At 39.8% G+C, this 18,234-nt stretch overlaps 1 protein-coding gene across 1 annotated transcript in view; it reads left to right on the plus strand.

The window, feature by feature from the left end:
* Positions 1 to 18,234, plus strand: part of TMEM132D (transmembrane protein 132D) — an 892,244-nt gene that overhangs the window by 424,316 nt on the left and 449,694 nt on the right. Inside the window, exon 3 of the mRNA XM_055405442.2 lies at positions 6,594 to 6,740. Coding sequence (XP_055261417.2) covers positions 6,594 to 6,740 — 147 coding nt within the window. The remainder of the gene's footprint in view (positions 1 to 6,593; positions 6,741 to 18,234) is intronic.

The raw sequence follows: 18,234 nt of genomic DNA on the forward strand, positions 1-18,234 counted from the left end.
GCATGTTATTATGTCAGTAGTTCAAGTATAAATTTGATAAATAAATATATCTATATTAAAGTGAAATGCTAAAAAATAATTTACTGATATGAGTTCCTGGTTTTAAAAGAAATGATTTAGAACTTGCTAATTTACGCTATGGCTTTAACTAGTGTTTGCTGTTTGTGGCATTATTGGCCTTGAACTGCATATATTAGGTTAGTCCCAAAGTCGTGGCAGAGAAATTTAGCAAAGTTCATTCCAGTGATGGGAGGAGGGGTCCAGCGTCACAGGAAGGGAAAATGGAACAAGATTAACAAAGGACTGTTAATTACATCATAAATGAGCACATTAAAATAATTTTTGACTGGGGCAGGGCCAAGATGTAGGGATGGGGCTGAAAGTTGTTCTATGTTTTAATATTTTCCACTATGGTTTATTACAGGATCTTGAGTAGAGTTCTCTGTGCTATATAGTAGGACCTTTTCAAGATAGTTTATACAGTAATTTGCATCTGCTAATACCAAACTTCTAATTTATCCCTTCTCCCTCACCTTTCCTCTTTGGTAACCATAATTTTGTTTTCTATGACCGAGAGTCTGTTTTTGTTTCATAAATGAGTTCGTTTGTGTCATATTTAAGATTCCACGTCTATGTGATATCATATGGTATTTGTCTGAAAATGGTTCTTAAATGAAATGTTACAGGCTATAAAACATGTGGTCTTGGTGGGACATAATATGGTCATAAATTGATCCTCATAAATTAGAAATTAAAATAATGAGTGATTGTAGACTATTAATATTACCATAAAGTTACTAAGTATGAGAAAACACAGTATATTTAATTCTTTTCCATAATTAATGAGGGAAGATAAGTAAGGAGACAGGGAGGAATTCAAAACAGCTTTATTTTGAACCAAAGGGGTTTTTTGGGCTATGAACCAATGAGAAGTGACAGGTTTCCCATCAGTTAATTGGAAAGGATGCCACTAACCAAATCCACAACACTTGGAAGCGTGTAGCATCCTTCTGTTACCCAGGATATGAGGGATGGGATGTGGGAGAGCAGAAATAACAGGTGCACACCACAGCTCTGATCCCAGGCTGCTGGCTGTTTCAACTGTTTCTGGAAACTGTATTTGAAGCACACACAAGCACACATGTGCACACACGTGTGTATATGGGTATGTGTCTATATTTGTATATAAATATATGCATGTATGCACGCATAATATTTGTTTATGTGTGTCTATATATATCTGTGTGTGTATATATATGGACTTCCTTGGTGACTTAGATGGCAAAGAATCTGCCTGCAATGCAGGAGATACATGTGTATATACATATGTGTGTATGTGTATTATGTTTCTATGTGTTTGTGTATCTATGTGTGTATATATATGTGTTTGTATTTGTGCTTGTGTATGTCATGGTGTGTGTATATGAGTGTGTTTATGTTAATATGTTGTATATACCTGTGTGTATGTGTGTGCATATATTTTCATGTATATATGTATATGTGTATATACATGTGTATTTGTGCACATGTGTACATATGTTGCTTGTGTATGTATGTGTGTGTGTTTCTGTATATGCACCTGTGTATGTCTGTCTGTGTGCACATGTCCATGTGTGTCTATATGATGTGTATATCTATGCGTTTATATTTGTGTGTATATGTGTGTGTGTGTGTATTTATGTTTGTATGTGTATTTATATCTATCTAATGAGTGAAAAGGTTGGCTTGAAGCTCAACATTCAGAAAACAAAGATCATGGCATCTGGTCCCATCACTTCATGGGAAATAGATGGAAAAACAGTGGAAACAGTGTCAGACTTTGTTTTTTTGGGCTCCAAAATCACTGCAGATGCTGATTGCAGCCATGAAATTAAAAGACGCTTGCTCCTTGGAAGGAAAGTTATGACCAACCTTGATAGTATATTAAAAAGCAGAGACATTACTTTGCCAACCAAGGTCCGTCTAGTCAAGGCAATGGTTTTTCCCGTGGTCATGTATGGATGTGAGAGTTGGACTGTGAAGAAGGCTGATCGCCGAAGAATCGATGCTTTTGAACTGTGGTGCTGGAGAAGACTCTTGAGAGTCCCTTATACTGCAAGGAGATCCAACCAGTCCATTCTGGAGGAGATCAATCCTGGATGTTCATTGGAGGGACTGATGCTAAAGCTGAAACTGCAATACTTTGGCCACCTCATGCGACGAGCTGACTCACTGGAAAAGACTCTGATGCTGGGAAAGGTTGGGGGCGGGAGGAGAAGGGGACGACAGAGAATGAGATGGCTGGATGGCATCACTGACTCTGTGGACATGAGTTTGAGTGTACTCCGGGAGTTGGTGATGGACAGGGAGGCCTGGCGTGCTGTGATTCATGGGGTCGCGGAGAGTCGGACACGACTGAGCGACTGAACTGAACTGAACTGAACTGAATGGCAACCCACTCTGGTGTTCTTGCCTGGAGAATCCCAGGGACGGGGGAGCCTGGTGGGCTTCCATCTATGGGGTCACACAGAGTCAGACACGACTGGGGTGACTTAGCAGCAGCAGCAGCATGGATATATTTGTGTGTGTATACCTATATAAATAAAATAACTCTGTTATGTTTTTGAAATAAAATATACCCTTAAGCCAAGCAGTGTTTATTTATTCCAGTCCACAGCCCATGTGCATTCTGTGGGGGGAAATTATGGCTTTTCCCCAGCCACAATAGTAGACATACTATTAAGTGTAAATATATAGTAAATGTCTTTGGAAATCAAGTGCTGTGTTTATCTCTATGTAGTGAAGCTGTCAGTGTAACCTGTATTTATTGAACCACAAGTAGATTATAAAACTTCCACTAATGAATGTAAGTAACCCAGTTGTCATCAAGAAAAGGAGGAAGTAGCATTTGGTTCAGACCCAGCAGAGCCAAATTTCATGTGTTCTGAGGATTATCTTAATAGTTCCAAAACGCTGCTTCTTACAGCACTGAGATGAATGTTTCAAAATGATGCACCCAACACAAACCATATTCAGTGTGTACCACAGATGTGTCTCCGAGAAGCAACCACTCTCGTTTCTTGCACACATTCATTCTTGATGTCTGTACTCTATTCACTGGTGTTTCTTGAGCAGGGACCTCTTGCCCAGTTCAGAACATCTGAAATATGCTATAGAAATGTGTCTTCTCTTATTAAAACATTCTATGTCCACAAAGCACAATTTCTTAGTGCCCAGTTCTCCATTTCATAATCCCCCTTTAGAAATGATGCTATAGATTATAGCTTCGGGTAGCCGCACTGGAATTATTAGCAACAGATATTGGGTACTTCGTGGGTTAAATAAGCAACCATATTCCTTCCCAAGAACTTAAAAATGATTCATCGGAGAAACTGTATCTGAATTCCAAATAACCTACTTATGAATAAAATTTAAGAAAAATAAGAGCCCATTCTATAATCAGAAAAAGCTTAGGTACTAATAACTCCTGTATCACGAAAAGATTGCCAAATCCAAGTTGATGACCTATTTATTTAAAGTAAATTTGACTCAATAAAATTCCAGTGCACAGTAATTTGAACATCCCTTAGCATTCATCTTCATAGAATAGCAGCTGTCCGTAGTGAATTGAACTTCTTTTCATCGCCCATCTTGGTTGCTTACAATTTAAATAAGTTCCTGAAAGGCAGGAATCCTAGCTCGTGTCACCAGAAGGTCAGATGGCTTCCTAGTCTGTGCATACAATCCCCAGTTTATAAATGACTGCATTCAAAATGTTGGTTTCTACTTGAATTATTTATGACACAAAACATTGTATTGTTTCTCCTCTAGAAGCAATGCTCTGTGTGGGGCTCACCTAAAAATGCTAGCTTCAGCCCTGGGGTTCAAATGTAAGAAGTGATTTCTCTTGCCTTTGTTAGATGAGGCAAAGTAGTATGTGTTTCGGGGTCCCCAGGACCACCCCTGAGTTTGATGACTTGCTGGGAAAACTCAAAGGACTCAGCATCCAGTCATAATTGGATTAAGATTTATTACAGCAGAAGGACACAAAGCGAGTTCAGCAAAAGGAAATAGACACGGGGTGGCGCCTCAGGGTACTAGGCACAAACTTGGGAAAGTCCCCTTTCAGGGAGTTGTACAGGATGTCCTTCATCCCTCCAGCAATGAGTTATGACAACACGGATAAGCAGTTGTCTCTCTGGAAAGCTCATCCAAGCCTGGGAGCCAAGAATTTTTTACTGGGGGCAGGTCTCCTAGACACCACCTGCCTGGCAGGCATGGTAACTTCAGACCACCAGAAAGAAAGCAGGAGTCCGTCATCAACTATATTGCTTGTACAAAAAATTTAGACTTAGTGGGCCCCTTTTATTAAAGAGTTGCGGAAACCCCTTTCAAAATCCAGATACCAGAGGGCAACCTTGCCAGCATGCCTTTCTAGGGTGGCAGTCTCAGACCTGCTGTGTTCACTTTGCTTTGCACAACCTGCCTTCAAGTTGTTTCTATGGGAAATTGCATTCTTAGTGCTTGCAGGCAAGTCCTTTTCTCACCAAGCCCCAGTCCTAAAAGTGGCATCTTTTCTTTCTGCTTTGCTCCTAATATTAAGGGTGACGTGGCTTGTCTTATCTGGTGATAAGAGTGAGGATTTTAGAGATGGAGACTCAGAACCCACCTCCTTGCCTCTTTGTTGTTACAGGTACCACAGCTATAAATCTGGGGAGCATACCTCTGGGGCTCCCCTCTTGGCAGCCTCTTCTACCTGGTCACCCATCAATCAGCCTGCCCCATTTGTCCCCTGGCCTTCTTGCTGCAGATCCATTTATGTTTTCCTCAAGGGACTAAGAAAAGAAAACACAACAGGAAGCATGACTCTTCCCAGCAGTTTGTGCCTCCAACTGTTTGCGATTTATTGCATTGTCCTTTGACTGTATCCTTTCCATTTCCTATATATGTATTCATTTGAAATCTCTTAGAGAAAAATAAGGGTGTACGAGGAAACCAGTTCCGCCCTGCATCCTCTGCCTCTCTCATCCTGCTTCTCTGATATCTGGGGGAAAAATTTGCAGCGTGTCATCTGTCCCTTTCCGTGAATGAATGAAAGAAGGAATGTTTGAATGGAAAGTGAAAGTGTTAGTCGCTCTGTCCTGTCTGACTCTTTGCGACCCCGTGGAGTGTAGCCCACCAGGCTCCTCTGTCCATGGAATTCTCCGGGCAAGAGTACTGGAGTGGGTACCATTCCCTTCTCCAGGGGATCTTCCCGATGTAGGGATCAAACCCAGGTTTTCTGCATTGCAGGCAGATTCTTTACTGCCTGAGCCACCACGGAAGGAGAGAAATAATAAACAGTCTGGTATGGAGGCCTCACCTGCTTTGGCAAATTTGTCAGTAAGTCTGAGAAGATGTTAAATCTCAGGACGGTTATTGGCCAGTGTTGGCTAACAAAGAAATCGACCGGCTCAAATAAGTGGCTTCAGCACGAGGAAGTTTTATGTGATGCTAAGCAAAGCGCGTGCTGTGATTCATGGGGTCGCGGAGAGTCAGACACGACTGAGCGACTGAACTGAACTGAAGCAAAGCCCTGAGACTCGTTGGACCCATACTGTGATTCAGGAACCGTTTCAAATCCTGGATCACCTGCAGCCAGATCCCCTGGTTTCTCAGCTTCTCAGTGAAAATTAAAATGGTCCTGACCTCACAGGGCATACGTGGGAGTGAATAAAACTGTCATGAACTCAGAAGAGCGCCCAGTTTGTAGAATCAATAAGTGACAGAGATGATGATGGAATGATGGTCCAGGTGATGACAATGCTGATGCTGAGGATGTTGTGGGAGGAACGCAAGAGCAGAAGTCAGGCAGGGACTTCCCCGGCAGTCTAGTGGTTAAGGCTTTGCCTTCCAATGCAGGGGTTGCGGGTTCAATCCCTGGTTGGGAAGCTAAGATCCCACATGCCTTGCAGCCAAAAAACCAAAACATAAAACAGAAGCAATATTGCAGCAAATTCAATAAAGACTTTAAAAAATAGTCCACATAAAAAACAATCTTAAAAAAAAGTGAGGGGAATTAAGGCATGCCTCTGTACCCTGTCAGCATCTGTTTTCCTGTGAACTAGCATGCTTCTCAAAATTGTCTGAGCAGCAGGGCCTATCATCCACCCTTGAACTTGGAACGATGCTTGGGAAATTAGATAATACAGAGGAAGGGTCCATCAGTACCTGGCATGGAAAAGACATTCCAAAACTGTGCATTGTTATTATTAATTCACTTTTGCAGTTTGAATGAATTTCTTTTCTCTGTTTAATTTTAACAGTCTCCGGGTATTCAGGTAATTTCTTTTTTTAATTAAAGCCATCCACTATCAGAATATTATTTCTTTATGTGACCGATCCTTACCTGTGTCACTATTCTGTTCTCTTCTGTTAAAGGAAGGAATGACCAGGAGAAAAAACGAGGATGGATGGATTGGAATGGAATTGCCAATGTGTGATTAAATTCTATTTAACGTGGGGTTACCCCTGCCAGGCAACAATGTGCCATTATGTGCTGGGTGTCCCCGGAAGCAGAGGTAACCCAGGGATGCTCCACCGGCGTCTCAGTTGTGCACTACTGTCTCCAACAGGGTAAAGGTGATGAAAGGCATGAACATCATTGGGGTGAGAGCCAGCAGCCCTTCCGTGTGGGAAGTCAAGGAGAGCACAGATCATGCTGGGAAGTACACACCCGCTGTCATTGTTTGTCAGAAGAAATCGGCTGGCTCAGAAAAAAGGTGAGTCCCCACAGCCTGCCGTATATTCAGATTATCAGTGACGGTGGCCTCCTTTTTCCCCAAATCGTTAACAGCCACTTTCCCTGCGGTTTGCATTTGCTGTGCGTCTGTATTATTAGCACTTCTAGGTAAGATGGATGAAATCCTTCATTTGGAAAAAGGTGAGCTATTATTCACGGTGGACCTGCTTACAGTCCCAGTGCAGCTCTGGGTCACCTGCAGGGACTACTCCATGCAGATGGAGTTTATCTCCAAATGATGTTACACGGCAACGCGACCTCTTTCTAATCTGTACGATTAGGGAAAACGGAAAGTCTGGGCAGCTCTGATAAAACTGCTCATTTTGCAAGTGTTCCAAACAAGAGTTTCTCGAGAAAGCAAACAAACAAACAAGTAAAATTAGTAGATATCCTGGCCTGAAAAGGTGCCTTCCACATTTGCCGTGTCAATTTAAATATAATGCAAGGATTGCATTTTGTGTGGGCATTTTCTGATGGGCCTGTGAACAATCTGCTGTGAAATTATAGGGAATTGTGACTGTCTCTGATACTCACCAAATTAGAAACAGTCAGTTCACAGCTGGGCAGAGAGACTTGGAAACTCAGTGGTTCTTGATTTATATCTGTTTCCTGAAACCTCATTTGTGATTCCGAAGGCAGTGGCAACCCACTTCAGTACTCTCGCCTGGAAAATCCCATGGACGCAGGAGCCTGGTAGGCTGCAGTCCATGGGGTCGCTAAGAGTTGGACATGACTGAGCGACTTCACTTTCACTTTTCCTTTCATGCATTGGAGAAGGAAATGGCAATCCACTCCAGTATTCTTGCCTGGAGAATCGCAGGGTCGGGGGAGTCTGGTGGGCTGCCGTCTATGGGATAGCACAGAGTCGGACGTGACTGAAGCAACGCAGCAGCATTTGTGATTCCAAAATATTTCTGGTCTGGTCACCTGTTTTTGCCACTTTGGGGTTGGTTGGGTTTTTTCTGCTCATTGTATTACTGGCAATTGAAATAATAATAAATGGACCAACCGTACCTATATAGCATTATTTCTGGAGTCAGTTTTTTAAACTTCCTAGCTCCATGTTTAGAGGAAGTTTATTTTCCATTGTTTATTCTAATATCTCAGCTGATGTCTAGTTTGCCTTTGGGGATATATTTCCAAGGAGCATTTGATGCAAATTTGGGAGGTGACATGATGTGGATTTCCCTCCATGCTCCTGTTTCACATGGGTGCTCTGAGATTTGGGTTATCAACTGTCAAGCTCTGTCAAGACTTTCCTCTTGTGACCAGTGTTTCAAGAATTTTTTTCTTGAAGATTTGCTTGTAGAGCAAATGAGAGCAGAGAAGAAGAGGTCTGTATCTGAGTTCTGCCGTAAGTCTTTACATAGTAATGGTCTGCCATGTGGAGTACCTTCAAGAACTTATAAACGACGTCACGGCCTAAAGTGTCTGTACCAGTGGTATGGTTTGGGAAGTAAGGTGCCAGCTCCCTTAAGGGTTTCCTTTGTGTTGTAATGTTAGCCAAAATTAGGAGGCTAGATAGGTAGGTAGATGAATAATGATAGATAAACAATTAATAGATGATAGATAAATAATAGATACTGTGATGGATGGATGGGCAGATAGATAAATGAGGCATACACAGATAGATATATAGACAGACATATTTTTTTTTTCTTTACCAGAAAGTTGCGGGAGTCTGGGGGAGACTTGGGAGAAATCCCAACCGAGGTGCTTTTTTCCCTTCTTGTTTCTTCTTGCCATCTACTGTATGGATTAGTGGGAGTAGCAGTGATTGTAGTGTTATGTATGAAATGCAAAGGGATTTGAATCATGTGAAGCATTTTATTGACTTTCTGGCTAAGCATTCATTCAGTCCGTCTTGGGCATGGAGAAATTAAAGAAACTTTCCAAGAGTAGCTCATCCCCATTAAGACGTAGGGTGTAAGCTGCCTTTTTATGCATCAACTAAGACAGGCATTCCCAAGGGGCTTTAACATGTCTTCAGATGAAACAGAAAATCAACAGCTCTAGGACATATCAAAATGTACAAATGTATGGTGCTTGCCATTTTCCCCTTTCATCTGTATCAGTATCTTCTTTTAGAAACAAATTCGCTGAATGGAATGTCAAGCTACTCCTTCACAGTTCTGATATCATCATGCCACTCACTATGGAGACTATTCCTTATCCATTTGTAGACTCTGAGATCAGTTTTCTATTTCCTACTATGGGTCTAGATGATGAAAGAAAGCGTGTGGACTCATGTAGACATACAGAAACACACATCAGTCCCTCTACATAATATGTTCTATTTGTGTGCGTATGTAAACTATTACATGTGTGTGCACATGCAGTAGATCACATGTCTTTGTAATATGTCATATACATAGTGTATATAGATATATAGGACATATAAGGGATATGGGTGTTTCAGTATCTACATGTATACATGGCATACTTACATGTATTTGTGTATGTCTGCATGAGTACATATGCCGTCTTTCATCATCTGGACCCATAGTAGCAAACAGAAAAGTATATGTTATGAGGTAGAGGTTTATTCAGTGTTTTTCACTCTAGTTGCTACACTTCAGCCAGGAAGACTTTGCTCAATGAGGAAGCTGTAGACTGCATGCTCTTTTAGATGGAAAACCACACCGGTCTGGTTGGTAGCTGTTTCCAGACCCTACAGCAACATCTGTTACATGTGAGAGTCTCCGTGAATATTCCTTTAGTGACATCCTAGAATTAGACTATATCTCCATTACTTTATGTATTACGATGCAAATCTGTAAGTACACACATACTGAATAGTCTCTGACATACCTGTTCATATCAAGTAAGGTTCATAACAGCATCTGTATGGACGACCTATTTGGGGAAAACCCAGAAAAGGACACTTTTTCAGCAGAGGGACTGGCAACAGTGATTTCTTTTGGAATGAACTGGGAAGTTGGGGAAGAGAGCTGAATGTAAATTACTTTTTACTGTGAGCCATTTGGACTATGATTTTTTTTAATATGTGCATGTATTACCATTTAATATTATGTATACAGTTAAAATAGTCTTTTCTGAATATGATATATTCATCTCTATGTTCAACTTTTATCCTCCCTTTAAATTCTTTTTATTTTACTTCTGTCTTTATGGAGTTAAATGCAGAAGAATCATGCTCCACTCTTGGAAATAGTGAGCACACCAGAAGATCTGTTTCCTTTTCCTTAAAGGATAATTGGAAAACATATGTTGGATTGGATGTTTTCATGTTAATAGGTTTTGCTTCAGAAGCAGTTTTGCTTTATACATTCTCCCTACTCTCTTTGAATGTTTTTCATTCTTTTTTTTTTTTCTTTTGAAAAATAGAAAAGAAATTTTAAACTTTGTTTATTTACTTATTTTGGCTATGCTGAGTCTTAGTTGCAACATGAGGGATCTCTGTTGTGTCATGTGGGATCTTGCGTTGTAGGACAGGGATCCTATAGTTGCAGCTCATGGGCTTTGCTGCCCCATGGCATGTAGGATCTTAGTTCCCTGACCAGGAATCGAACCCATGTCCCCTACATTTCAAGGTGGATTCTTAACCGCTGGACCACCAGGAAAATCCATCAGTTAGTTATTCTTAGAGTCAGAGTCAGATCATAAAGATGCAAAAGAGTCAGTCTTAATCAATTTGAGAATCATGGGTTGTGAATTGCTAATAATTTACCATGGACTGTGAAGGTGCATTAATGAAGTTAAGTTCCTGTGGCAGGTGTAATTTTATGGATTAAGGAGACACTTGTCTAGTGATGAACTCAACAGGAGTAAGTGAAGATCTCTTATCTAAGTTGAAATACATCCTTCATTTTTTTAAAGAACTGTGGTTGTTCAAAGCCTTATCATCACAGTATTAACATATGAATGTTACCCACAGCTATCAGATCTGTTTTGACTAAGCATTGCCAGGAAATATTATGAGACAGAAGGAGAATAACTAATTATGTTCCATCCATCAAATTCCATTTGGCATTTTCTAAATCTTGCTCACTCTAGCACTTTGTAAACTTAGATAAATGTGTAACAAAAGTCATGTATCTTTTTATTTCTTTGCTCTTCTTTGCATAGATGAGTGTTTCCCAAAGTTAGCCATAGTTTCTATTTAAATGATTTTAGGTGGTATAAAGAAACAGGATCAAATAAACTTAAATGACAGGAATGTGTGTGTTTTCCAGTTATCCAGCAAGACTTCTAATTGAAGAGAAATTCTCTTTTAGGGGCTAATATGTCTTAAAAGTCTCTATCCTTTGTTAATAGATTGTAGACAAGCAAGAGTACATAGTTAGGATTAATCCTTTCTCATGATTATCCATTTACTTCATAAGATACTGCTTTTCCATTTATTATAGGTGATTTTGTTACAACTTCATGCTCATACTGCTTGCCACATGACAGGACAATAAATTGATGAATGAGTTGTCGAGCCTTGAGAATGAGCTATGCTGTATATTTCAGGCTACAGGCAAATTCTTAACTTGTAGCAAAAGCAATAGAACACAGAGTTAAAGTAAAAATAAAGAGATCCAATATGAAGTCAGATTTGTTCTTCCCTGTTACAATATGTTTCATTTTAAAACAAATATAGCTTAAGTAATAGCATGAGGTACCATAAATAGAAAGTAATATTTAAAGGATACACAGATATGATTACGATCATGAATGTATGTTCAAAAATATATGCTGGCATGATAAATCCATCTCATAATACTTTTATTAAGATTAAGTTTGATAATTTAATGAAAGACTTACAAAAAATAAAATGACTTAGGTAAAGTAAAAGTTTACTTCTCTGTCTCATAGGAGAAACCATGATACAGGCAGGCCATAGATGGCCTGGCAACTCCTCAGTACCATCAGGGTCCCAGGCACCTATCTTTCTTTAACACCATGTTTATGCATGATTCTTATCCTCATAGATTAAGATGGCTGCTGGAGTGCCAGTCATGATATCTGCTTTGCAGGCTAGAAAAACCAAAAAAAAAAAACAAAACTGACAGAAAAGAGCCTTCTCCACTGGATCATTTCCATTTGAGCAACTTTTCTAGAAACGGGCTTCCCTGGTGGCTCAGAGGTTAAAGCATCTGCCTCCAATGCGGGAGAGCCAGGTTCGATCCCTGGGTTGGGAAGATCCCTGGAGAGGGAAATGGCAACCCACTCCACTACTCTTGCCTGGAGAATCCCACGGATGGAGGAGCCTGGTAGACTACAGTACACAGGGTCGCAAAGAGTCAGACATGACTGAGTGACTTCACTTTCACTCTCATGCCAACCTCCAATACTCTCCTGCTTCTCATTGGTCAGGACTTAATCATATGGCCTAACCAGACTTCAAAAGGAGGTAAGAAACATCATGTATTGCAGGCAGCAGTATCCTTAAGTCAGAATCAGTTTTCTGCTCCAAAGAGAAAAGTGGACTGGATGGGTTAAGGGACCAGAAACCTTGATCTCAGCAATTTATAAAGAGTAAATCTTGTGGGATTTCCAATAGGATGATGGAAAGGACATGGTACCTAACCATTCCTTTCATTCTGCCAGGTTCCCATGGAAATTTTCAGCTATTATATTTAAAATAGATAAATAATAAGGTCCTACTGTATAGCACAGGGAACAATGTTAAATACTATGTAATAAACTATAATGGAAAATAATATGAAAAGGATAAATATATGTACAGACATATATGTCTATATATGTATATGAATCACTTTGCTGTACACCAGAAACTAACATACCATTATAAATCAGCTATATTCCAATTAAATAAGTACATATGTATAGGAAAAAATTATCATGCATATGTTAGAAATGTACAGACATATTTGTGAAAAGTACAAGACTGAATTGAAGGAAGATACCAAGAATGCCAATCTCAATTGTGCATTAGGGTATATATGTATACCTATGGCTGATTCATGTTGAGGTTTCAAATAAAACAGCAAAATTCTGTGAAGCTATTATCCTTCAATAAAAAATAAATTAATTTATAAAAAGAAAAGGACCAGGAATGTGAGTAGGAGAGATCCAGGCACACACACACACAAACACATACACAAATCAGGACTATCTCCTAATATTGACAGCAGGTTCTGGTACAGGGGGGCATGGACATGTCAAAGCCAGTAAGATTTCCTCTTTGGACTGGTAACAATAAAAGGCAGTTACTGGATGAGGAGCACACTTTTGGAGCAGGTACTCAAGCAGGTGGAAAACCCATGTGTGTGTGTGCTCAGTCCGTCAGTCGTGTGTGACTCTTTGTGATCCCATGGACTGTGGCCCGCCAGGCTCCTCAGTCCATGGAATTTTAAAAGCAGGAATACTGGAATGGGTTTTCATTTTCTACTCCAGGGGGTGTTCCCGACTCTATCTCAAGTCTCTTGTGTCTTTTGCATTGGCAGGAGGATTCATTACCACTGCACCACTTGAGAAGCTGCAGAAAACCCATAGGCATTTAAAAATATCACCTCAAGAAAATTTGGGGAAAATTTTTAAAAATCAGAGACAGAAACAGAATTTTGTGCATGAAATACGGATAATTTTAAATACTGACCAGTGGTCTCAGATTCTAAATAAACATGATGTCATCAAAGACAGGTGAAGCCAGCAAGGAGAAAAAGTCTGTGAGGTAAGAAAGATGGAATGAGAAACTCAATGACTTTTGGACTTGCTACTGTAGAAAATGCAATCAGGGATTTTCCTGGTGGTCCAGCAGTTGAGACTTTGCCTTCTAATGCAGGGGGTACAGGTTCGATCCCTGGTCATGGAGCTAAGAGTCCACGTCTCACGCCAAAAAAACTGAAATATAAAACAGAAGCAGTATTGTAAAAGATTCAATAAAGACTTTAAAAATGGTGTACATTTTAAAAAATTCTTAAAAGAAAAAATTAAGTCAGTGAGCTTTAGAGAAAACTTTGGGAGAAAGAATTTTCAGAAGAGAGAGTAAAAGAACTGAAAATAAGAAAGAAATCCCTAAAAACCAATCAAACAAGACTAAATAGAAGGAACGACCACAGGTACAGCTGAAGATAACCTGTTACCATAAGGTCCGGCACTACTAGTTCTACTCCCAAGAGAACTGAAAACAAATGTCCACACAAAAACTATGTACAAACATGTTCACAGCAGCATTTGTTATCACAGCTAATAGATGAGCAGATAAACACATGATCTATCCATGCAAAGGAATGCAAGGAACTCTGACTCAGTGCTCTGTGGTGACTGAAATGGGAAGGAAATTAAAAAAAAGGTGGGGGGGGATATATGTATACCTCTCACTTTGCTATACAGCAGAAACTGATACAATATTGTAAGCCAACAATACTCTAATTCAATTTTTTTTAAAGGAAGAAGGTAGATTAGTGGTTGCCTGGGAAGGGGAGAATGGATAGATTTTGGTCATGAATATGGGGCTTCTTTTGAAAGTAATAAAAATACTCTAAAATTAGATAGTGCTGAGGTTTGTTCAGTGCTTCCCAGCTGGTGCTAGTGGTAAAGAACCCGCCCGCCAATATGAAAACCGTAAGAGATGCAGGTTCGATCCCTGAATCAGGAAGATTCCCCTGGAGAAGGGCATGGCAACTCACTTAAGTATTGTTGCCTGGAGAGTCCCCATGAACAGAGGAGCCCAATGGGCTATAGTCCATGGGGTCTGAAGGAGTTGGACAGGACTGAAGCAGCTTAGCACATATGCACACATGCTGGCTGTTCAACTAAAAACCTCTGGATGGTAAATGTTAAAACGGTGACTTTTATAGTATATGAATTATATCTTGATAAATCTTCTATAAAGTCAGTTGATTACAAAAGAGCTAATGAGTTAAGACCAATTTTATCAATAAATATAGGAGAGGGAAAATTTAGCAGATATTCAATCAGGATGTTGCCAGATGGCAACATTACTCGTGATTCATAATGTCCCCTTCATTGACTCAGTATGTATTTCTGAAAATTCCCGTGGTGAATGTAAAATTTTTTTAATTAGGAAAATATCACATATGGAAAACAAACAACAAAAAATAAAGTTGTAATGCACTGTGGCTAGGAAGATTGTTTAATAATAGAGTCTGTACATCTGTCTTGTCACTGTACAGTGGAATATTGACAGTTTAGCAATGCCTTATTCATCTGCTGACTTGTCCAAATTTGAAGCCGGAAAGAGCTAGCCCTTTTTTTTTTTTTTGCTCCAGGCAAAAATCTCATAATAGAGATGTTATAGATCGGTTAAAAATGTTCAGTTTTGCTTTCGAAAGTGAAGTTTTAATGATTGCAGTTTATTGCTACTTGACAATGTCAGGATGACAGATCAAGTGACAGAAATAAAAAGATCTTTTTTTATTATTAATGTAATGATTTGATTAGAGTCATTCTCTAGCAATTTCTCTTCGGCAAGGCAATTCAGGTCTTCTGACATCCAGAACTTGAGTTTAACAACAAGACCTGAGACAATGGTATAAAGTTATCAAAATTTTAGGTCTTTCTTGTGGAAAGTGTGATTTTTTTTTTTTTTGACGCCTTAAATGCTTTCAGTATGCTTATTGTTGGCTGTTAATGATTATAATAGTCATACGTATTACCATCTGAATGATAATTCTTTCACAAAGAGTAGAAACGATACAGATGTAAGATTCATGAAATCTAATATTCATTGTTCATTTTTATCCTGGCCATCTTTCAGTTCACCAAAGAGGGAATAAAAGGTTAAATATTTGTTTTGTAACATCAACCCTGTCGATGTCAGCCTTCACTGGACAATTGTGAGAATCTCATGTAATCCTAAACATGAACAGACACACTTTGAAATAATCAAGAATACATACCTGGATTTCCCTGGTGGTCCAGCGGTTAAGAATCAACTTTGCAAGGCAGGAGACATGGGTTCAATCCTTAGTCTAGGAAGATCCCACAGGCCATGGGGCAACTAAGCCCACACACCACAACTACGGATGCCTGCACACCCTAGAACCTGTGCTCTGCAACAAGAGAAGCCACCGCAATGAGAAGCCCTCTTACCGCAACTAGAGAATAGCCCCCATTCACCACAACTAGAGAAAGCCTGTGTGCAGCAATGAAGACCCAGGGCAGCAAAATAAATAAATAAATATATATATATATTTTAAAAAGAACACATACCCAAGCTTTCCTTGATCATGAAAGATTTTGCTTTATTTCCATGGCCTAACTGAAAATTCCTCAATATAGCAGATGAATTACGTGAGTTGTACATGGAGCTTGAGTTGTTTATGAAGCTTCACACTTGAGTATGAAGAAAGTTTTCCCACTGTCTTTATTATTTTTTATATTTCATATTGGACTATAGTTTACTTACAGTGTTGTGTTAATTTCAGGTGTGGAACATAGTGATTTAGTTGTTATTTGTGGTTGCTGTTTAGTTGCTCAGTCGTGTCTGACTCTGTGACCCCATGAACTGCAGCAGCAAGTCTTTCTTGTCATTCACCATCTACCGGAGTTTACCCAAACTCATGCCCATTGAGTCGGTGAGGCCATCCAACCATCTCATCCTCTGTCGGCCTCTTCTCCTCCTGCCCTCAGTCTTTCCCAGCATCAGAGTCTTTTCTAATGAGCCGGCTCTTCTTCTCTTCTGGCCAAAGTATTGGAGCTTCAGTTTCGGCATCAGTCCTTCCAGTGAATATTCCAGGTTAATTTCCTTTAGGATTGACTGGCTTGATCTCCTTGCAGTCCAAGGGACTCTCAAGAGTCTTCTCCAGCACCACAGTTTGAAAGCATCAGCTCTTCAGTGCTCAGCCTTCTTTATGGTCTAACTCTCTTATCTATACATAACTACTGGAAAAATCGGAGCTTTGACTATATGGACCTTTGTCCTAATTATATTGGCAAAACAAAGATACAAATAATGAAATATTTTTCTGAGAAAATCCTTGTACACCATTGGAGGAATTATAAAATAATTGGTCCTCCTTGGAGAAATACTTGTCAGTATCCAGCTATTGACTTAAAAAAATTTTTTTACTGAAATATAGTTGATATACAATGTGTTACTTTCACTATGGTGCTACAGAAGACTCTTGAGAGTCCCTTGGATAGCAATGAGATCAAGCCAGTCAATCCTAAAGCAAATCAACCCTGAATATTCACTGGAAGGGCTGATCCTGAAGCTGAAGCTCCAATACTCTGGCCACCTGATGTGAAGAGCTGACTCACTGGAAAAGACCTTGATGCTGGGAAAGACTGAGGGCAGGAGGAGAAGCGAGCAACAGAGAATGAGATGGTTGGATGGCGTCACTAACTCAATAGACATGAGTTTGAGCAAGCTCAGGAAGATAGGGAAGCCTGGTGTGCTGCAGTCCATGGGGTTGCAAAGAGTCAGACAGTACTGAGCAATTGAACAACAACGACTTTCACGTGTATAGCAAAGTTATACACATATATTCTTTTTTCACATTCTCTAAGTGAGTACAAGATATTGAATATAGTCTCCTGTGCTATACAGTAGGTTCTTAGTCACAGACATAGACAACAGATTTATGGTTACTAAAGGGGAAAGATGGGGGGAGTGATAAATTAGGAGGTTGAGATAAAAATAAGCACTCTACCATACATAAAATAGATAATCAACAGGGACCTACTGGCTCTTGATGCATGTTTAAAACATGCATCCATGTGACCCTGAAAGGACAGGTCTAGATACGTCTCCAGATAAACACTTACCCATGGATATGGAGAGATGCGTATGGGAGTGTTCATTATTGCATTTTTTAAAAATAACTAACTCTTAAAAGCAGCCTGAATATCCATCAAAAGATAAATTGTTTTTAAAATTGTACATTTATCTAATTGAAATCTGTGCAGCAATAAGACAACAATTATGAAGAATTACCTACGTGTAAGTATTAATGAATGTTTATTAACATTCGTTTTGATAGGCCAGGGTTCTTGGCTTCCTTAATCAATAGAAATGGATAAGAGGCCAAACAAAAAATTCAAGCAAGGCTTCAGCGAGGCCCCTGCTGTAGCAGGAGGGAGCGAGAGCAAGTAACAGGCTCCCATGTTCACTCCTGGAGGGCGTGAGAGCTGTTTCCTTATAGGAGGTGAGGATAGGGGTGTATCCAGGGGTCCAGCTGGAGAGGTCCAGCTGGACAGATGAATAGATAAAGAAGGTGAGATACATATACACGATGAAACATTACTCGACTATATAAAAGAATGCATTTGAATCCATTCTAATGAGGTGTATGAACCTAGAGCCTATTATACAGAGTGAAGTTAAGTCAGAAAGACAGATATTGTATATTGACACATATATATGGAGATTAGAAATATGGTACTGATGATCCTATTTGTGGGGCAGCAGAGGTCACATATGCAAAACACAGACTTACAGTCACAGTCGGGAGGGAGAGGGTGGGATTGCTTGGGAGAGTAGTATTGAAACATATAACATTACCATATGCAACATAGACAGCCAGTGGGAATCTGCT

This window comes from Moschus berezovskii, chromosome 19, assembly GCF_049115385.1.
Source record: "Moschus berezovskii isolate FMDL1 chromosome 19, NW_MosBer_1.0, whole genome shotgun sequence".
Lineage (NCBI taxonomy): Eukaryota > Metazoa > Chordata > Mammalia > Artiodactyla > Moschidae > Moschus > Moschus berezovskii.